General features: G+C 46.6%; 1 protein-coding gene across 2 annotated transcripts; it reads right to left on the bottom strand.

Annotated features, from left to right (window-relative positions):
* Nucleotides 1-526: 526 nt before the first annotated feature.
* On the bottom strand, nt 527-22,081 carry GPR161 (G protein-coupled receptor 161). 2 transcript variants are annotated; one of them, XR_012897417.1, is made up of 7 exons: nt 21,949-22,081; nt 18,744-19,155; nt 13,403-14,127; nt 9,716-9,823; nt 5,649-5,768; nt 4,941-5,170; nt 4,179-4,316 (listed from the first exon to the last, which is right to left on the bottom strand). XR_012897417.1 is itself a non-coding variant. In XM_075907091.1 (6 exons), the coding sequence occupies exons 2-6, from the start codon at nt 19,124-19,126 to the stop codon at nt 4,069-4,071; spliced, it is 1,584 nt and encodes a 527-aa protein (XP_075763206.1). In that variant the 5' UTR covers nt 19,127-19,155; nt 21,949-22,081; the 3' UTR covers nt 527-4,068. The 2 variants fall into 2 exon arrangements, 1 of the variants encoding a protein (XP_075763206.1); XM_075907091.1 differs by lacking the exon at nt 4,941-5,170 and having other exon boundaries at nt 527-4,316.
* Between the last annotated feature and the right edge of the window lie 350 nt (nt 22,082-22,431).

The following is a 22,431-nucleotide window of genomic DNA, read 5'->3' on the forward strand; positions in this document are numbered from 1 at the left end:
GTCCAGATTCAGCCGCTGCTGAAACTGACCGCCAGTTCTGACTTACATACAGATTCAACTTAAGAAACCCAGGCGTCCCCAAGTCAGCTGCTGCTGAAACTGATCAGCGGCTGATTCCAGGAAGCCTGGGGCAGAGCAACTCTGCCTCGGGCTTCCTGTAGTCAGCGCTGGTCAGTTTCAGCAGTGGCTGACTTGGGGACACCTGGGGCAGAGCAGCTGGGGTGCTGCTGGGTTGCTCCAGTAGCACCGCTCCTCGGCGCTACTGGACCAACCCAGCAGCACCCCAGCTGCTCTGCCCCAGGCGTCCTGATTCAGCCGCTGCTGAAACTGACCAGCAGCGACTGAATCAGGATGCCTGGGGCAGAGCAGCTGGGGTGCTGCCGGGTTGGTCCAGTAGTGCCCGGAGCGGCACTGCGTGACCAACCGGCAGTGCCCCAGCTGCTCTGCCCCAGGGTCCACAACAAAAGCCTGGTCTGCTGGGGGGGGGGGACGACACACTAGCTGCGCCCCCCCCCCAGCAGACCAGGGACACGGGGAGCAAAGCCACTGCTGCGGCTTTGCTCCCGGTGCCCCTGGTCTGCTGGAGACGGTCCCCAGCAGACCAGGGGCACCGGGAGCAGCTTTTCTCGCCCCAGAGGTCGAGGTGGCGGGACCACTGCCTGCGAGCTCCGGGGCGAGAAAGCCCCGTTCGTAAGTGCGGATCCGACATAAGTTGGATCCGCGTAAGTCGGGGACTGCCTGTAAGTGGAACATTAAGACACTGTTTCTAACAATCGGACGAGCTACTATACCATGTGTGTGTTTACATAGACAGCAATGAAAACAGCATCACTCATGAAAAGAATTCCAGTGACATATTCCTTTTACAATGGCAATAATGACCTCGGTGCAGGGCATTTCCTGGCAATTAATGGATTTACATATTCTTGAACATTTGCCCAGAGCTGCCAAAAGATACAATTTATACATTGAAAAATTAAATAAAGTAAAATGAATGCGTGATTGGGGTCAATAGGTTTCTGGCTATCAATTCCTCACAAACCGATATTATTAGCTTTCATTCCTGAATATTTTGTAGTTATGCAAAACACCCCATACTAGTGAACTATTGCGGTCTCAATTCAATAGTTCATCCCTATTCAGCAAAACACATGCTTAATTTAAAGCAAATCTCATTGACTTCAATGGGACAGAAGTGAGTACTGAGGCATGAGCTTAAGCGCATTGTTGAACAGGCATGGATTTAAGCATGTGCTTGAATGCTTTGTTGAACTGGGGCCAGGGAAAGGTGTGACCTAGAAGTTTAGAAATGAGGCTGAGTTTCATTAAATCTAGAGTTCTTACCCTCTGATACTCTGTCTGTGGCCTTGGGTAAGTCACATGCAGCTCAACTGTCACAAGAGTTCTCTAATTCTCAGGTTTTTAAGTGCCCAAACTGAGATGCCTTAACGCTGATTTTCAGAGGTATTGTGCCCCTACAGTTACCATGTGGATCACACACAATGAGCGAGCACTTTTCAGGCCTGCAGACAGGAATTCCAAGCCCCAGGACAACACATCAATTGGACCCCTAATTCCCTCCCTCAGTGGGAGCCAGAATCCACCTTCCTCCCTGCCCAGAGAAACCCCAGCACCACCCCTCAATCAGAGGACCCTTTGGTCAGTCACTGCTCCATCCCCCACCTGCCTGGAAGTATCCATCCCATTCTCCTTCCCCTTTCTGCTCCCCAGAGGTTCTGTACCCCCTGAACTCCTTTCTCCCAGCTTCCTTGCCTACCTCTGTATGCATTAGGGATGTAAGCAACTAGTCAAGCAGTTGATTACCCAATAAGCATAAGCTTATCAGATAGTCAAGTAGACACTTGATTAGTCGCTCCCTCCCCCCCTTTCCTGCCTCTATCAGAGAGAGACAACAAGTGGGGGAGCAGAAGGTGGTGCTGGAGGGAGCCAGTTTAAAAGCCAGTTTCCCCTAGTACCATCTCCAGAGCGGGAAAAAGAGGCAGAGGCATAGTGGGGGACTGGGCACAAGCCGGGAATCAGCTGATTTCCAGCTCAAGCCTGGTCCTATGTGTCTGCTTTTTAAATGCTCTTAATACATTTAAAAATCAGAGGCACAGGGAGGGGGACAAGACGCGAGCCAGTCAGCTGTCCCGACTCGCTCCACGTCCTCCCTGCTGCATGTCTGCTTTTTAAATGTATGAAGAGCCAGGCGGCTCTTCATACATTTAAAAAGCAGACATGCAGCGGGGGAAGGGACTGGTCACGAGCTGGGAATCAACTGATTCCCAGCTTGCGCCTGGTCCCCCAGCTATGCCTCTGCCTTTTAAATGTGTTAAGATCCTTTAGACTCTTAATACATTTAAAAGGCAGAGCCGCAGTGGGGTTAGGTCCCAGGCCGGGAGCTAATCCTGCTGTAGTTCTACAGTTCCCCTCCTTATCGGCTAATCTAATAGTCAATGGACATTTCATCGACTACTCGATTAGCTGATTACCCACAATTTAACATCCCTAGTTTGCACTCCTCTACTCTTTTGCCCTCCCAGCCCAGTTCATTTGTATCTCTCGCTCCCTGCAGTCCTGCACCCAGCTCTACCCCCAGAGTTTGGCTCCCTTCTTCTCTTCCCAGCCTGGCTCTCTTCCCTCATTCCCAGCCCAGCTCTCCTCTCCCTGCTCCTTCTGTCCCCCTCCCTCTGCCCTGCTGCTCCTTGGACCCAGGCAGGGGTTCAAAGTGGCAGGGAGCTCCCCCCTGCTGCTCCGTGGATTCCAGCTCCAGGGCTCCCTGCAGCTGCTGCCACACTTCTACAGCAGCACTGTTTAAAAGGACCAGGCCTCCTTAATGCCACCAGGCTCCTGTGCAATTGCCCCCTTTTCCTTGCCCTCTCCCCCTGTCAGTGAGCCTGGCACTTCTGGGCAAGCCTGGTCCTTCACTTTGCTGCTTCAACAAAACAGGGACTTTACATTGCTTACCTGGGGGTGGGAGCTGTAAAGGTTAATTTATGTTCATAGAGCGCTTGGAATGTGAAAAGTGCTATATAAGTGCTAAATATTACTTTAAGATTTCATGAGTTTAACTCCAAGAAAGACTTGCACTGAGGTAGCTATTGCTTAAACAATACAAAAAAGACATGCTCCCTTGTAAAAATCCAACTCGTACTTTTTCTATGTGTAAAGAATGTGTCCTGAAGAATAATGTCACTATTAAAAGGCAATGAAGAATTGATATTCAATCTCATCCTTATTAAATCTTGGTAGCTGTACAATGCCTCCAAGTAAAAACAAAACAAGGAAAGCAAATAATTCTCACAGAGAACTAAAAAACCCAAACAAAATATGCATGTCAGTCTTTTGAAACCATTTCTGCAACCATCTTTCCAATGCTGGCCTGCCTTTACCCATTATATGTGGGAATGATATATCTGCTCTCCCTGGTGAAACACTTGTCCAGTGGAACAAAAGCCTCATATTTAGCATTCCCATGACTGTCAAAAACATAATCCAACATGAAAAGTAAACAGGACCATAATTTGGATAAAAGGGATCTTGGAAATCTGAAAACTAGTCTCTGATTTTGTGCTTTTGTTAAATGCATGACCTGGTCTTTTTTTTACAGTTCCCCAAAACAACACAGTGTATAAAATTCCAAGTAAGTAGAACCATCAAATCTCCTCTTTTAGGGATTACATTGATAGCTCATGTGTCAGTTCTCTACAACACCTCATATATTGCTGCATGGGGTTTTTCTTGTGTGGTTTGCTTTCCTATGAAATATCAGGAATTGACCACTGACAGATATTTGATCTGTATTCAGTTTGGTCCAGTAAGGCAGATCCTATGTTTTTATGTGCTGCCTAATGAATTAAAAACATTACACAAACACATTTACAGTACCCTGAACAGTAAGTAAATACTGTTCTAAAATGCAGATGTATGTATTTAATGACAAGTATTCAGGTATTTTCAAGTGTTCTTGACTAAAACACTGAAGTTAAGCCATTCTGAATATCCTGCTTCTTTTAAAATAATGAGAACTGGTCCTACTTAGTGGTTTCTTCCGGTTCAGTGCTCTTGTCAAATATTCCCTTCATCAATGCTTTGCAGCTGAAGTCTTTGGCCAACCTGAGCCCTGCCACTACGCCGTACACCAACACTGTTGCTTGGTACAGTCCGCGAAGGGAACAAAGATCCCGGTAAAGCATCTTCTCCAAATAAGCTGATTTTCACATCAGCTTCAATAGCTTTAGCCAAGCTGGATGCATAACTGTCCAAAGATTTATGCACTTCAGCTTTTACATGGAAAACAGAATTCTTTGCAGCTTCTAAAAAAATAAAGACAGAACAATTAATAACGTGCAAACATCTGAGGGCAAATATTGGTCTTTGGGTCTGCAAATGTGGGATCATGTCTTCTACATATAATTACTATTGCAACTTATACTACTTATGCTTCCATAGCATATTTTATCTGAGGTTCTCAAAGCACACTAAGCTTCAAAATATTTTTTCACAGAAATGTTATGCACCACTCTGTCTTACTGGTCATCACAAGCTCCCATAAGAATTTCATGCAGTTTCTAAAAGTTCTATGTTGTCTCCTAGATTGGTTTAGGAATGTGAATAGCTAATTGGTTACAGGTGATGCTTACTGGTTATGGTTAACCAGTGGGACTTAGGGGAAGGGGGCTGCTCCAGCCAAGTGCGGCAGTCTCCGCTCACCCCCATTTAAGTGGTTAACCAGTTAAACATTATGTTCAATCAGTTAACTGATTAAATGGGATTTTACATCCCTAGATTGGTTAGCTACAGTGTGGTGCAAGAGCAGATGCACTTATATCAAACACACATCTGTCCTGGCTTTAAAGTCATTCCTATGTGAATAAGAAGAAAAGAGCAGATCTTAAAAAGAATTGGACAGACGGTAGAAAGACAGTTTTAAAATATACCTGAGTCCTGACTAGCCTCACTTCCCTGTTCCAGAAAACGTGTTCTTCCCTCCCTTCCACTCACTCACTGGCAGCATCAGGATGGGAAACAGCTGGGAGATGTAGCCCAGGTGGCATGGGAGAACAGTCAATGAGATGGAAGTCAGAGCAGGCATCAGTGGTGAAAATAGGTGATCCAGCAATAAAGGATGGAGTGAGTGGGGGGCCTCTCAAGAAGGTTGTGGAGGAATCTGCAGAAGGGAGGAGTCAGAGCAGCTATTGGAGGGGAAGGGGTGAAGAGCCCAGGGAATAATACTTGTTCTCTGAGGGCATGTCTACACTACAGGAAAAAGTCAAATTAAGATCCCTAACTTCATCTACATTAATTGTGTAGCTGAAGTTGAAATACCTTAACTCAACTTTTGACACTGACCACACTGTAGGAAATCAAAGGGAGAACGTTCTCCCTTTGACTTCCCTTACTCCTCGTGGAAGCAGGACGACCAGCATCAACTGAAGTGCCCCTCTCACTTCGAATTAGCTGTCTTCACTAAACCCGCTAATTCGGACCCTGGAAGATCGAAAGCGGCAGTTTCAATCTTCTCTGTAGTGTAAATATACCCTGTGTTCTAAGTTTTAAGAGAGGGACAGTTAGGCTGGGCAGCAATCTGGGAGGTGCAGGGGGCTCATCCCAGGTGAGCAGTATTATTGTAACCATCCTGAACACACCTTTGATTTGCTCCACTTCATCTTCGAATGTCACTGAACTCCTCCGTCGATAGGGATAAACACAATGCGGGTGATGAGCACCATCTGAACTATAGTCCTCAAGCAGCATCACATCTGTCCCTGAAATGCAGAAAACGTTTAGAAATAGTACCAACCCCTGAGAAGACAAACCTAAAATTATCGGGGGGAAATGAATTTTTGAGTGCATGGCCTTTCGCCCCTCTCTTTAAAAGATGCCTAAAATGTGCTGATGTATTATCACTCCGCATTCAACTGTGATGGGATTTCACACAAGTTATTATCTAAAGTTGCCAACTTTTTAATTGCATGGAACCAAACACTCCTTCCCTGTCCATACCCCATTCCTTCCCCAAGATCCCACCCATTCTTCGAAGCCCTGTCCCATTCAATCCATCCCCCCTCCCTCTGTCACCTCACTTTCACCAGGCTGGGACAGGAGATTGAGGTGCAGGAGGAGGGACTGAGGGCTCTGGCTGGGGGTGTGGTCTCTGGGGTGAGGCCAGGGATGAGAGGTTTGGGGTGCAGGAGAGGGCTATGGGCTGGAGCAGGGGGTAGGATGTAGGGGGTGCAGGCACTGGGATATGGTCTTGCTCCTCACTACCACACAGTTATGGCTGAATACAGGCACTAAGAGTAGGCCAACACTGCACTTCGACACCTGTGGCTGGCTTGGGTCAGCTGAGTCAGGCTCACAGGGCTCTGGCTAAGAAGCTGTTTAATTGCAGTGTGGCCATTTAGGCTCGAGCTGCAGCCTGAGCTCTGGGACCCTCCCACCATGCAGGATTCTAGAGCCCAGTCTGGAGCCAGAACGTCTATACCACAATTAGAGCCCCTTAGTCAGTAGGCATGGGCTAGCCCGGGCTTTTTAATTGCAGTGTAGACTAGGGATGTAAGTGACTAGTTGAGTGACTATTCAACTACTTGCTTTCCCCCATCTGCTGCCTTTGTATCAGAGGCAGCAAGGGGGAGAGCAAGAGCTGTTGCTTGGAGGAGCCAGCTTAAAAGCTGGTCCCCCCCAACCCCAGCACTGTCTCTGCAGTGTAGGAGGAGGGGGGTACCAGGGAAGTAGCAGTCCTGGCTGCGGCTCTGCATTTAGATTTAAATCTAAAATGCAGAGCCACAGCGGTGTTAGCGAGCACTACCATTTATCTACTAATTGAGTAGTCAATGGAAATTCCATCGACTATTCAATTAGCTAATTAACCATTACTTAACATCCCTAGTGTAGATAATCCTTGTGACAATCAGAGAGGCATTCTGCCTGCTTGGCACAGAAGTAGACAGTGTGCCTCAGAGAGCACTAAGGGAGCATGCTGTGTAATTGCTTCTTACACCTGCTGTTGAAAGGTGCAACATGCGCTCCCCTGAATGCACGGGACGCGTTACTCTCGGGCCAAAAACATTTGCACTCTGATGATGAATCAAAAGCTTCTTTCAACATCTGTTCCATGTTTTATATCTTGTCCCAAATCATTCATCAGTTCAATTATACCCACTGCACACCACACAATTATACCCTCCCAGCCACACAAGTTCAGTTGATTCCTGGATTTATTATTATTGGAATATCCAGAAGGTCCAGGACCAATTTAGAGCAGAGATGACAACACGCATCCACGATGAGTTCCATGAGACGAGACACTGCCTCGCATATCTGACCTTAACTAATGATGTATTTAGCAAACCTGTTTTTGTTAAACGAAGGATGGTCCAGAATTGCACTATGATATATACATATTTCCATTCCATCCTGTCAAATGCCTCTCCAAACACATAATAATGAAAGACTGAGTTATCTTCCTCATAGACCATGCTAAATGAGGGAGATACTTTTAATGTTCTGTGGATAATTTGGGGTATTGATGTCAATGGGGCAAGATCCAAGCCCTACTCCTTGGATACCTAGACTGAAATGGATCGGTAAAATTAGGAAGAAGACACTCTAGTCCTTGAGAAAAATGTTTAGCATATATTTTAAAAACCATATTGAGTAAGGAAATTGGCCTGTAATTCTTGCCTCAGAAGTGGAGACCTGTAGGCTGTCTCTACACTGGCATGAATTTCCGGAACTGCTTAAAACGGAATACTATTCCGTTTTCAGTTTTTCCGGAAAAGGAGCGTCTACATTGGCAGGCTGCTTTTCCCGAAAAGCCCTTTTTCCGGAAAAGCGTCTGTGGCCAATGTAGACGCGCTTTTCCGGAAAAGAGCCCCGATTGCCATTTTCGCGATCGGGGCTTTTTTCCGGAAAAGACTACTGGGCTGTCTACACTGGCCCTTTTCCGGAACAGTGTTCTGGAATAAGGACTTATGCCCGAGTGGGAGCAGAATAGTTTTTCTGGAATAGCGGCTGATTTTATACAGTAGAGCATCGTTGCTTTTCCGGAAATTCAAGGGCCAGTGTAGACAGCAAGCAGCTTATTCCGGAAAAGCGGCTGATTTTCCGGAATAAGTGGCCCAGTGAAGACACAGCCGTATAGAATAGGGATGTTAAACATCAGTTAATTGAATAGTTGAGTAACCTCATGAATTCTTATCAGTTACTTGACTATTCTATAGTCCCCGGGGGCTGGGCCAGCACCCAGTGCAATCTGGCCCTACTCCCAAGGAACTCCTTGCCACTCCACACTCCTGCCTCTGTATCAGAGGCAGTAGAGTGGGCTACCAGGCAGAGCTGGTCCGTGAGGGGATCCAGTTTAAAAACCAGCTCCCCTCATGGACTGTCTTTGTGTAGCCCCATGCTGTTGCCTCTGATACAGAAGCAGCAGCACGGGGTGCCAAAAGCCCCTGTCTGGGGCAGAGGTCTGAGCTCCCAGACCCGGTTTGAGCCAGAACTAAGCCAGGCTGTCTGCCCGCCCAGCTCCTAATACACTTTAAATGCAGAGCTGCAGAGGCGCAAGGTGGGACTCAGCCATCCTACTGGCCAGCCTGCTAAAAAATTTACTGGTGGGGGGGATGCTTGTAGTCTATAGCCCTAACTGATAAGCTTTTGCTTATTGGTTAATTGACTATACTATTACATCCCTAGTTTAGAAGGGATGCTAAGGTAATGTTTTGACTGAATATGGATGATTTTTATATTATCTGCCTCATTAAATACTTGATCTGGAACAGGCATTCCTTGATCTTTTCTCTTTATACATCTCCTTTGGCTTATACTACCTAAAAAGCCTGTCTTCTGTCGTTTCCCAATTCGAATTCCCTACACATTGGGGCTAACAACTTATATCTTTGATGTGGAGGCCTTTTGGTGTCTTTTTTCAGATAGCTATAAAGAGAAGAGTTCCCCATTACCCTTTATCACCTATAGCTGCTTATAAGCCTACAATTCACTTACTGTATCCACAGTATTAGTGGAGTAGTGTTGCCTTCATGAAAAATACCACCCTGCCAGCCTCCTCTCCCAGTCAGAGGGAAGCAGAAAGCACTGCAGAGCTGCACTTGTCAGAAGAGTGCTCTCTGGTGTCTTTAAAAAAATGCTCTTTAAAATAGATGCTCTTTAAAACGTCCTTCTGTGGGTAGTTAAAACCACAACCCCCCTATTACCACAGCAGATCACAGTGACCTCTCCCTAGCTACTATCTGAGAGATTCATGACAAAGATGGGAAGCTTCTGCTTGATAAGAGAGGCTCTAGCATAGAGTGGCCAAATGAAAGCTCCTACGAGCAGGAAGTGAAGGCCTATTTCCCTAGCAGTTTGCTGCTTAGCTTCTTGGGGAGCGCGGAAGATTACTGAAGGAAGGAGAAAAAAGCAATGGAACAAACAGATTATCATGCTCTTAGGAAATATCCATTAGGGAAAGAAATTATTCTCCTGGGCTGAACAGCATTTTCGTAGTACACGCTTCAAGATCAAATACACAGAGGAGAAGCTAAGGCAATTCTGCTCAGGATATCAATGGTCTGTGGAACATAGGTTGAAAACCACTGCCATAGGAGATGCTTAATGTTACTGTTCATTTGCCAAAAGATATCTAGACATAAATACAGACTGCCCACAGAATTCTGCAAGTAAAATCTTCTGTCTGTGAAAGGAAAACAACAGTTACCTGAATCCTGAGAGCAGCTGAAACCAGTGTCCCCTGTGCTGCTGCTGCTGTGTCCTAAAGGCCGCCCACCTGCCATGAGAGCTGTGAGATGGGGAGATAGTCCCAAATCTGCAAAACAGTTAAATTATCACAGAATTGTGCTCTGTATGGTAGATCTATTGTAATATAGCATCTTCAGACAAATCCCACATCCAAGTGCCCAATTCGATCCCTGACTTTCCCTTCTCCCCATTTGCTTGTGATAAAAGAACAAAAAACATTCTACTAATTCAGCTGTCAAACCATCTGGATTTCCCACCTTGTTCATGTCACCAGCTGCCAAATGCTTCTAGACTCTTTCCACAAAGCAAGCCTGCTGTCTATTGTTCTCCAGCAATTTGCAAATATGTGCAATTTACTGGGGGAGCCAATTATATTTGGAAATATTTGCACATATATATGCACATAAATATGTACTGGAAAAAAATGTATCAGACACTCTCTAGTCAAGGGATTAAATCTAGTAGCCAGAAGTAGCAATGAAAGACAAGTGTAATGGTGGGATGATAACTAGTGAGGGCAGGGGCAAGTTCCAGATTCTTTACAACCCTCAGATGCTGGAAAGGGGGAAAACTCTGCGATTCTTAATAAGATACAGTCTTAAGATCTTGACCTTTTCTATCAGTCTCTATCTAGCCAGTAGATGTCTGATAAATTGGAAGCTGCCCAGCCTACTCTTGCAAATGGAAGAAGCTTCCCTGGCAATGCTTCCAGTCTTTCCAGAGCCTGTCTCTGGGCATGTCTACATTAGGAAATTATTTTGAGATACCTTATTTTTAAATAATAACTCCTGAAATAACTATTTTGAAATAGCACATCCACACTACAGGGACGCTTCGAAATTAGTCCAAGGCTGGTTCCCCTAATGTGGACGCGCTACCTTAATTTAGAGCCCCAGGAAGCACTGGGGAGTAATTACCTTGAATGACTCTGGGGCAGTGATTCCCAACCTTTTTCCCATGGAGGAACCCCTAAAATAATTTTTCATATCCTGAGGAACCCCTACCTATGAAAATGTTTGCTTGGCCAGAAAAAGTTGACAGCAGGGAGCGCAATTCAATTACTGCTAAATTACTGTCAAGAAAATGTATTTGTAAAGAGCTGTTATATATATATGTAAGCATTGTAAGAAAAAAAAATGTATTTATTCCATGATTTCTCGCAGAACCCCTGACGATGGTCTACAGAACCCTGGTTGGGAAACACTGCTCTGGGGAGTAGTTATTTTGAAATAGCAGCAGTGGAGAATCCACACTACCCCTATTTCAAAATAACTATTTCAAAATAAGCATTAATGCCTGAGGAAATCAGGAAATACCAACTGTAATTTTGAAATAACAACAAGCCCCTTAATTCAAAATAATGGGCTTGGTAGTGTGAATGCTCCACTTGTTATTTCAAAATAAGGGAGTTATTTAAAATAGCTCCCTAGAGTAAACCAGGACTCTGAAAGCTACCTGGATTCCATAATGAAGATGGGAGTTTCCAGTGCCCTCACCTTCCTTCCATGTTTTGTTTCTTTTTTCCCCACTGATAATTCCAGTGCTTTCCTCTACATATAACTCTCCCAAGCATTACCATGAAAGTGCAATTTCCAAGGTGTGCTGAATTAGCAATCATAATAATGATCAGAATCTTGCTAATGTCATTATGCTAGAATATGACAAAGCTCTGAGCAGCAGCAGAGGCACTGATGGTGCCTGTCTACAGACTCAGGAAGACACTACAGGTAGTCCCCGAGTTATGAACGCATCGACTTATGACCGTTCGTCCTTACGACCAACCTCCCATTAAGCATATCCCTGAGTTACGAATGCACAATCGCACTTACGAACAGCGCAGTCACATTTAATGAATGGGGTCCGACTTATGAACAGATCGAGTTACAACCAAGTGCTTGGTACGTAACTCGTTCGTAAGTTGGGGACTATCTGTATTGTACTGGAATAGTTTCATTACATTTATAAAGTTTTCTTCACAACCACGACTAAAAACGTAAACAAACACTCGCATTTTTTGGTGTCCCTAGAAAAAATTGCCATTGGTGAGACACCTGCATTTTTCAACCTCTGTACATAGTTGACTGTATCGGACACTTGATCGTAAGAAGTGGAGGATTACTGCAGATAAGAGGAAGGGGATAGGCTTGTGCTTGCTAGAGAATTTAAAATCTGGTGCCTAACATCAATTAACTCTTATCCAAACCCCATTGAAATTAATGGAAAAATTCTCATTGAATTTGATGGGTTTTGAATCAGGGCCATCATGAGGAGAGGGACTGCTGCTCCCATTTCTAAACTGAATACAAATTTTGCACTTGCAGAGAGCAATAATATTTGTGTTTCAACAGCGTATTTTCCTATCCTGCTTTACCAAGGAAAAAACTACTGCTTCCCAGCAGTGACACAAATTGGTCTGGTACGTCTTGAACAATACAGAATTTTTTTAATACTAAGAAGCATTGGGAATTAAGGAATGGTTCTAAATATCTGATGGATTTCTTTGAGATGTTTATATAAAACTACTTTGACAAGGAATGGGGTATATTATTATTAGCACCTACAACTGACTTGATGCTATACACTATGCAAAAATAAAAACAGTCCCAGGCCCACACAGTTTACAATCTAAAATGCATGCAGAAAAAGGATTTGATGGACTGGGAAATCTAGAAATGCAGATCACAGTCTTCTATGGGTTCACTGCTTATGAGCCTTGTGGGAGAAGATGTTTTTTTGAATGGACTATCCTTAACTTAAAACTCTCACTTCAGACTGTAAAGGTTTTACCTGATATTGTTACAAGGAACATGTAAGTTTATGGTAACTGGAAGACATTAGAGAAAAAAATATTTTCTTTATTTGTTTCCATTTGTTTACTCTGAGCATTTGATAGAATTTTGTGTCTAGTCAGTTTCTCTTGCATGGTTGGTCAATTTCAGACCTTGCTTGCATTTCCCTTTCATTCAGAAGAGGGTGGTGATTTCCCCCTATCTCATTCTCAAAAACAGAATTTTAACTTTCCAAAATGTTTTGACTTCAGGCATAGATCAGGAAAAGTTTAGCCCTACAGGTAAAAATTTGGGGATGTTACAATTAACTAACTACTTTGTCTTAGAATGGAAACTTTGGAACAATGTTAACTATGGCTTTTGTTATGACTCCAGCTAAAATGACAACCTTACCAAGGAGAGAACTAACACCACTCGGAAAACATTTTTATATTAAGCTGAATACATTTATACTTTGCTTATCATAGCTATATTGGGCCTCATTCTACATTTTATGGCATTATTTTTACATCCATGTAACTTCACTGAAGCTGGAATCAGGCCCGCTGAGTATATTAATCATATGAGAGTGACAGTGTATGCGTGTGAGAGAGAAAGAGCGAGGGAGAGAGAGAGAGGGAAAGAAAGAGAATGATAATTTAGCTGTATCAAGAGATGGAGATGCATTCCCATCAAAGGCAAGGAGCTCATCAGCTTTCCTTCAGATGGAAGATATAATTTGAAAAAACAGTCCACTGGGAGCCTTCTTGAGCACATCTCTAGTGTGCATTTGCACAGTCTTGAGACATGCAACATGTGTGCAGATACAAAGTATAAACCTCACGGGAAGAACATTTTTTTATCTCAGTGTTTGTTACCTGTGATCCTATTGGAAATGCTGAATAATCTGGATGTCCTGTGACGCTGAACAAATGACTCCCGGTAATATCGGTCCCCAAAGCACATTCCTAATAGTTCTTTGCGCACTGTCTTGTTCCAGAGTCCATAAATCAGTGGATGGCAAATGGCACTTGAAAAAGATAACCATGTTGCTAATGTCTCCAGAGCAGGAGAAATGCTATTTTTCCCCCAAAGAGCTTCTGATGTAATTACTATCATGTAGGGCCCCCATGTGATGACAAAAGCACCAATGACAACCAAGATAGTTATGAAAGCTTTGCACTGATTGGCTGAGTAGACAACCCCTTGGAAAGCATTCTTTCGACTGCCTGAAGAGGAGGTAGAGGTGCTAGAGTTCTTTCTCCCATTCCTCTGGGTGCCCTCCTCGACAATGACCACGCTACCACAGTGAATCTTACGTGCTTTAATCCTAGCCACACGAAATATGAATCCATAACAGATCATCATAACCAGGAAGGGCAGCAAAGCACACCAGATCTGCCAAAAGACTGTGTAGCCTGCCTCCTTATGCCACGCAGCCACACACATCCATTTGAACTGATCAAACTCCAAGGAAGACCACCCAAAGAGAGGCGGAAGGCAGCCAATGAGGGAGTGTAGCCACACGTACACAAGAGCGACAACTGCTCTGTTTCCTGTAATCTTCATTGGATACACCATTGGATACAAGACAGCATAATACCTGGGAAACACAAAAGGAGATATCGGTAGTATCATAGAAAAGTATAATGAGCAAAGATCTGGTTTACTGCTTAAGAACCAAGACCCATCACAGTCCAGGGCTATGTCTAGAGTCTAGACTGCAGAGCTTTTCAGGAATACCAGAGGTATCCCTTAAAAGCTCTGCCGCATCCAAGGAACACGTCTGCTTTTTTGGAACAGTTTCTGAAAAAGTGAACATGTTCTTTTGGCATTCCTGTATTCCTCTCGGTGAGAGAAATAAGGGATGTTCTGAAAGAGGCGTTTTTTCCAAAATTTGGCCCCATGTAGGCAGGCCAAATTTCAGAAAAGCCTCTTTTGGAAAAAAAGCTGAAAAAAGATAACACAAATTGCGGTTTGCAATTTGCATATCTTTTTCCAACTATTCTTTGCAGTGTAGACATAGTCCGGGGAAGTTTTCCACTCCCCAAACCTACATGCAATTAGAGTCACCATTAAAAAAATCATGTTTAAAAAATTATTTTCAGTTGAGAACTCAAAAGTCAAGATGTGCCCAAGATGAGACTGCATATGCAACCTGAAATCTGCTTCCTGACCATAAAAACATGAGACTGGCCATACTGCATCAGACTAAAGGTCCATCTACCTCCGTATCCTGTCTTCTGACAATAGCCAATGCCAGGTGCTTCAGAATCTTGCTGTATTAGTGAGATTTTAGAATTATACATGATTACATAGATGATATGCTATTATAGCATCAATTGATTTTAACAATCTTAGATGCATGCGCAGCATCTTGAAATACAGTGAACCCTCGTTTATCGCGGTAGATAGGTTCCAAACCCGACCGCGATAGATGAAAATCCGCGAAGTAGGATCCTCAAAGCCTCGGGGGAAGCCGGCCGGGGGGCATCCCAGGCGCGCCTGGGCTGCGCCCCCGCCGGAGCCCCTCCGCGGCTTTCAAAGCCTCCGGGGAAGCCGGCGGGGGGGCATCCCAGGCGCGCCTGGGCTGCTCCCCCGCCGGAGCCCCTCCGCGGCTTTCAAAGCCTCGGGGGAAGCCGGCGGGGGGGCATCCCAGGCGCGCCTGGGCTGCTCCCCCGCCGGAGCCCCTCCGCGGCTTTCAAAGCCTCCGGGGAAGCCGGCGGGGGGGCATCCCAGGCGCGCCTGGGCTGCTCCCCCGCCGGAGCCCCTCCGCGGCTTTCAAAGCCTCCGGGGAAGCCGGCGGGGGGGCATCCCAGGCGCGCCTGGGCTGCTCCCCCGCCGGAGCCCCTCCGCGGCTTTCAAAGCCGCGGAGGGGCTCCGGCTGGGGAGCAGCCCAGGCGCGCCTGGGATGCCCCCCCGCCGGCTTCCCCCGAGGCTTTGAAAGCCGCGGAGGGGCTCCGGCGGGGGAGCAGCCCAGGCGCGCCTGGGATGCCCCCCCGCCGGCTTCCCCCGAGGCTTTGAAAGCCGCGGAGGGGCTCCGGCGGGGGAGCAGCCCAGGCGCGCCTGGGATGCCCCCCCGCCGGCTTCCCCGGAGGCTTTGAAAGCCGCGGAGGGGCTCCGGCGGGGGAGCAGCCCAGGCGCGCCTGGGATGCCCCCCCGCCGGCTTCCCCCGAGGCTTTTTAAAGTTTTGGTAACCGCTACTTCGCGGTTCGACCATCGATTCACGTATATACATAATGTAATGAAAAAAGTCCGCGAAGTCGTGAATCCGCGATGGTCGAACCGCGAAGTAGCGAGGGTTCACTGTACTAATTTAATTATATTCTACTCTTCTATTTCACGATTTTATATGTAATTACAGGAAAAAGGTATTATATTGGGGAGGTAATGTTGTCTACTGGGTAGAGCACTAGACAGGGATTTATGGATCTAGATTTAGCTCTGCCACTGGTCTTGAGCAAGTCACTTCACCTCTCTCTGTGCATCAGTTTCCCCATGTATGAAATGAGGATAAAGGTACTGGCCTCCTTTGACTTCCTCCCATGCTTCAAGATTTGCTGCTGAAAAGTGCAATACAAGAGCTAAGTAACTGTTATTACTAATTACTATAATTGCAGTGGTTTCCAACCTTCTCCATCCTATACTCACATTAAAAATGTCTGGGACCTTCCACTACCCATTTAGCCTGAAGGAAGGGGAATGAGATCATGGTTCCCAGGTTGAGAATCCAAGTTACTTTGTATTGTTTAAAAACTGTATTTAATTGGGTCTCTGCAACCTTAACTCTGACTTTTCACTGCTTTATCCATGGAACCTTCACATTCTCTTATCAAAACTTTTTAGATTGCTACATGTATAGATTCTGAGGCCAAAAGGGACCATTGTATTCATCTAGTCTGACCTCTAGAACATTCCCAAAGAATTCCTAGAGCAGATCTTTTAGAAAAAAAAATCCAATCTTGATTTTAAAATAACTAGTGATGAAGAATCTGCCACAACCCTTGGTAAATTGTTCCAATGGTTCATTTAATTACTCTTTCTGTTCAAAATTTTCTCTTTATTTCCAGCCTGAATTTGTCGAGCCTCAACTGTCAGCCATTTGTGTTATACCTTTCTCTGCTACACCGAAGAGCCCATTATTAAATATTTGTTCCCCCTTGTACATAATTATGGACTATAATCAAGTCACCCCTTAATCTTCTCTTGGTTAAGCTAAATACAGTAAACTTCCGATAATCCGGCACCTTTAGGACCCAGGGGGTGCTGGATTATCAGATATGCCGGCGTACGGGAAGGGGGGGCTATGAGGGGTCTGGGGTGAGGGGTGGGGTCGGCGGGGAACTGCGCAGCGTGGGTGAGGGCGGCGCTGCAGGACCAACCCGGCAGCACCCCAGCTGCTCTGCTCCCGGCTTCCTCAAGTCAGACGCTGGTCAGTTTCAGCAGTGGGGGACTTGGGGAAGCCGGGGGCAGAGCAACTGGGGTGCTCTGCCCCAGGGCTTCCCCAAGTTCACCGCTGCTGAAGCTGACCAATGGCGGACTTGGGTAAGCCAGGGGCAGAGCAGCTCCAACTATCCGGCTGGCGGGAGCACTTCTGGGTTCCAGTTGGTGCCGGACTATCGGGAGTGCCGGACCACTGGATGCCGGACAATTGGAGTTTTACTGTAGATTGCACTTTTTGAGTTTATCATTATGGGCATGTCTACACTAGGAAATTATTTTGAAATAAATTATTTTGAAATAGTAACTCCCAAAATAACTATTTCAAAATAGCGTGTCCATACTACAGGGACGCCTCGAAATTAGACGGAGGCAGGCTCCCTTAATGTGGATGCGCTACCCTGACTTAGAACCCTAGGAAGCACTGGGAAGTAGTAACTTTGAATGACCATCCACACTACCGCTATTTTGAAATAACTATTTTGAAATAAGCATTATTCCTCATGGAAAGCAGGAGTTATTTCAAAATAACCAGCCCGCTATTTCAAAATAATGGGCTTGTAGTGTGGACACTCTGCTTGTTATTTCAAAATAACTGCCTAGTATAAAACTAGGGCTATAAGGCATATGTTCTGAGCCTTTAATTATTCTTGTGCTCGTCTCTGAAGCCCTTAACATTTATCAACATCCTTCTTGCAATGTGGGCACCAGAACTGGACACAATATTCCATGGGGTCAAACCAGTACCAGAGAGGTAAAATAATCTCTCAACTCCTGCTTGAGATTCCCCTATTTATTCACTGAATAGTTACATTAGTCCTTCTGGCCAGAAAGGCACCCTGGGAACTCAAATTCAGCTGATTATACTTCACAACTCCCAATCTTTCAATCACTCCTTCCCAGGATCAAGTCCCCTACCTGTAACTATGGCCTATCTTCTTTGTTCCTAAATGGATACTGTATTACTCAGAGTTACAAACACCTCAGGAATGGAGGTTGTCCATGGGTACCGACTATTCCTCTAGCAAGGGGTGCAGGGTGCTCAACTGCATGCTCCACCTCTTCCCTTAAACACCTGCCCCTTCTCGCCCTTGCTCTACCTTCACTCCACCTCTTTCCTGAAGCCCTCACCTCCTACGATCATATCATGTCCTTGCTCCTCCCACCTCCCTCCCAGAGCCTCTCAAACACTGTGGAACAGCAGTTTTGTGGCGGGTGGCAAACATTGGGAGGGAGGAGAAGTATTTGGTCAGCAGAGCCGCCATCAGGCAAGTAGTGCTGGGGGGATAGGGAGCCAAAAGGAGAGCTTGGCTGCCAGTAGGTGCTAAGCACTTGCTAATTTTTCCATGTGGATGCTCCAGCCCTGCAGCACCCACAGAGTCGATGCCACTGGGTTGTTCATAACTGTGAAATTGTTCGTAATTCTGAACAAAACGTTATGGTTATCCTTTCAAAAGTTTACAGCTGAACACTGATTTAATACAGCTTTGAAACTTTACTCTGCAGAAGAAAAATGCTGTGTTCCCTTTATTTTAGTAGTTTGCATTTAACACAGGACTTGTGCTGTACTTATATTTGTTTGTTTGTTTGTTTCTCTGCTGCTGCCTGATTGTGTCCTTCCAAGTCCCAATGACTTGTGTGGTTGACTGGTCAGTTTGTAACTTTGGTGTTGGTAACTCTGAGGTTCTACTGTACATTTAGCCACATTACAAAATATCTTGCTGCGTGCACCTTGTTTGGATTAATCATTGTTGTTCATCATGAAAAGGAGGAGCTTACCGATCTATAGCAATGAGACCAAGAGTGAGCATGCTGGCTGAGCTGATCAGCATGTAAAGTAGGGCAGAAAAGTTGCACCAAACTACTCCAAAGATCCATTCCCGCCTAATGGAGCTGGTGACAACAAAAGGAAGTACTAGTACAGACAGCAGGAAATTGGACAGTGTCAGACTGAACACAAACTTGTTGCTCAGTGTAAGGAGGTAAGACTTCCGGTAAAGGGTGACAACAATCACCAAGTTGCCCAAACAGATGAAGATAGCAATGACGATAATAGCAATTGACTCCGTGACTCTGATTGCCCCGTTGTCCTGTGTGGTGAGGTTTCTCAGGCCCTTCCCATTGCTGAGGGAGGAGTTGATGCTCATTGTCAGAGCGCACATTGACAGAGCAGACAGCACATGCTGGGCAGCTGGAACAAGAAGAAAAACACCTGTATTTTACATTCCAGGACTTCAACACCCCTTATCAACACTAATCAAGCTTCACAACACTCACAGGAGACACATAACCATTTTACATGGGGAAACTGAGGCACAGAGCAGTTCCCTGAGGTCATATACAGCAAGGCAATGGCAGAGCCAAGCACAGAACACAAGAACAGGGTTGGAAAACAGGGAGGAAATTTTGCAAACATTTCATTTAATATTTTCCAGGGATGGGAGGGAGACATTATTTAAAACTTTTGACCAGCTTTCCCGATGAGTTCTAACACCCAGTCATCTACACTAAAAAGCCATTATGAAAAGAAAAAATAATGGAGTTATAAATGGTCTTGACTTGAACAGGTGACTACTGTGGTATTTTACTCTGATCTGTAGAGCACCTGCTGCTGTTACACATAAGCCTTGTTTGCAACTGCTAAGTCACAGTAAAAAAATTAAAAATACATTAAAACACTCTTTCTAAATATCACTTTTGCAATGCCTGTGGTTACCTCAGGATTGGTCTTGTATTGCCAGTGAGCCGGGGGAGGTGATCCTCTGTGTGACTATCAGTGGGAAATGTGTCCAAGAGGCAATGCCTTTATTAAGCTCTCATTCACATTATGAAAATGGTTAACAGCCCTTACCTAAAGCTTTATCACTTCTCCCAGCTGACCAACATCTCCCTATTGCTCCTGATTCCCATGAGAGCCATTATGATCTCCCTTTATTGTTTCTAGCAGATTCCTGACTACTAACCCTTCATCCTGGTAGGCCTGCACAATTCCTCTGGGCTCCTGATTAGTGGCACTTCCACTGCCAGCTGCCTCAAGAGGCCTCTATTCCGGCCTCAAAAATGTCACTCCTGCTTTACCACCTTTCCCCTGTGTGAACAATGGTGCTCCCCCCCCCCCCCGCAATGAAGCAGGGAACTGTATGAACATAATGTACAGCCCCCTCACTGCTTTGTCACTGAAGCCATATACATATTGCATCCCCAAATCCATGCCAAAAATTGAAAAAAAAATAAAAAGGGAAAGTCAAAAAATTCATGCAAATTTGCTGTTAAAATTTCTTGGAGGCTAGTGATTCACCAGAAAGTGCCACTTTCTGGATATTCATGCCCCCCAGTCAAGAAGGATGGAAAGCAAGATTCCCAGCTAAAGCAGCCTCTGTGAGTCACAACTCCACAAGAAATGCTAATACCAAGTTTGCCTGAACTTGAAGACAATCTTTTTTTGAAATTTCCTTTTATATTTTTTTCAATTTTTGACTGAGATTTTGGAAGGCAGCATGCATAAAAGAGAAAAAAATCATTTTTAAAAACAAATTTCTCTCCATGTTTTGTTAAGAAAACATTAATTTACTGACATTAAAAGAATTTTTAAATTGCATTTACTTCCCACCACCAGTGGAGCTGATTGTTTACGCTTTGCATTTCATTTGGCACAGACCATGGACATTGTGCATAAGATCTTGGGCTGCTTTCAGCTACACCTCTAGTGATATAAATCAGCCCAGAGTCAGCTTCTCTGGGAACTCAGGAAGGATCTATGAAGGAGGAAGGTCAGGCGGCACAGAGTAGGGATGTTAGATATAATGTAATTGAGTAGTCTGTGTAACTACATGAAATCTTAGCAGTTACACAAATATACCACAGTACCCAGGGGCAGGGCCGCTCCCACTCTTGAGAAACCTCTTGTCACCCCACACTGCTGCCTCTATATATGAGGCAGCAATATAGGATGGCAGACAGGAGCTGGTGGATCAGGCGAGCCAGTTTAAAAACCAATTCCCCCACACAATCCCCTAGCCCCATGCTGCTGCCTCTGATACAGAGGGTTTGAGCTCCCCACAGACTGAGGCTGCTGCCAGGGACAAGCCCCTGTCTGCAGCAGGCCCAGGCTCGCTGGGAACAAGGACTGCTCCATATTTGGCAAAGTAAGCACCGTCCTGAGTGTTCAGCAAATGCTTATGCACCAGTGGGAGCAGCTGCGGGTGGTATGTGCAGCTGCAAAGTCGGCATAGGAAGTACTGGGGGGGGAGGGGTTCCAAATACGGGTTCCCACCCTAGTTCTTTAATGTAGACAAGGTCCCACTACGCAGGCCAGGGAAGAGCAAACCATGGAGACAGGCCCTGCAGAGAACACCCTGTATCCTCTCGCAGCCAGAGCGCGGGGAGGGCAGGAAATCCCGGGGGCGCTGCTATTGCTGCCGCAGGGCGCCCAGGAACTCTCCTAAGGCTTCAGCACGGCCGGCTCCTGCCGGAGCGAAGGCGAGAGGGGGGCGAAGCCGAGCCGGTGCCGTGCGGCAGGGCGGGCAGGGAAGCCGGCAGGGCGCTCGGAGCAGGCGGGTCCCGCGGGCATGTGGCGGGGGCGCATCTGTGCACAGGCCCGTCGCCCTCCTCTCGTGTCACCCGCCTGCCGCTCCGAGGGACACTCGAGCTCCGGCCCGGGCGGGATGGTCCCGTGGCCCGATCCTCCCGCAGCCTTCCCCGGGCCCAGCGGCCCCGCTCGGGGCGGGACACCAGGGGGAGGGGGGGGCGCACTCCGCTCGGCTGCTCCCCTGCCCAGAAGCGCAGCCTCCCCCTCGGGCCCGGCCCCGCAGACAAAGGCTGGTGGGGGCGGGAGCCGCTCGCTCCGAGCCCCGCCGGGCTCCTCCAGCAGGGCCCCGGCAGCAAAGGGCAGCGGGAAGCGGCGGGCTGGGCGAGCCCGCAAAGGAGGCCCCCGCGCTGCAGCTGCAGCCACACGCTCCCCTGCGGGGCCGTGGGACAGACTCACCGCCGGGCCGGGCCGCGCCGCGCCGCTTTCTCCTTCCCCTGCCGCCTCCGCTGCAGTCAGGGGCGGGAGGTTTCGGGTTACAGCGCCCGGGACCCCCCACAGCAGCCGCCAAGCCAGAGGCCCGGAAAACCTGCCCGACCCGCCTCCCGGCTCCATCCCCCTTCCACACATCCCCCCTGCCCCCTCCTGTGCCCCTTCCACACCCCTCCTCCTCTCTTCCCCCACCCCCTCCTCCTTTCCCCCTCACATCCCTCCTCCCCCACCTCGCCTCCTGTCCTCACACCCTTCTATCTCCTTCCACGTCTCTCCTCCTGATCTCCCTCATCTATTTTCCTTCTACACTTTCTCTCCTCCTTTCCACATCTTTTCCCACCCCCTCCATCCATTTTTGCATCTCCTTCATCTTCTGTCCCACTTTCACTCTTCTGCTCCCCCACCCTGCTTTCCACTCCCTCCTCCATTCATCTTTCTTCCCACCTTCCT

Source organism: Pelodiscus sinensis, chromosome 1 (assembly GCF_049634645.1).
Source record: "Pelodiscus sinensis isolate JC-2024 chromosome 1, ASM4963464v1, whole genome shotgun sequence".
NCBI classification, from domain to species: domain Eukaryota; kingdom Metazoa; phylum Chordata; order Testudines; family Trionychidae; genus Pelodiscus; species Pelodiscus sinensis.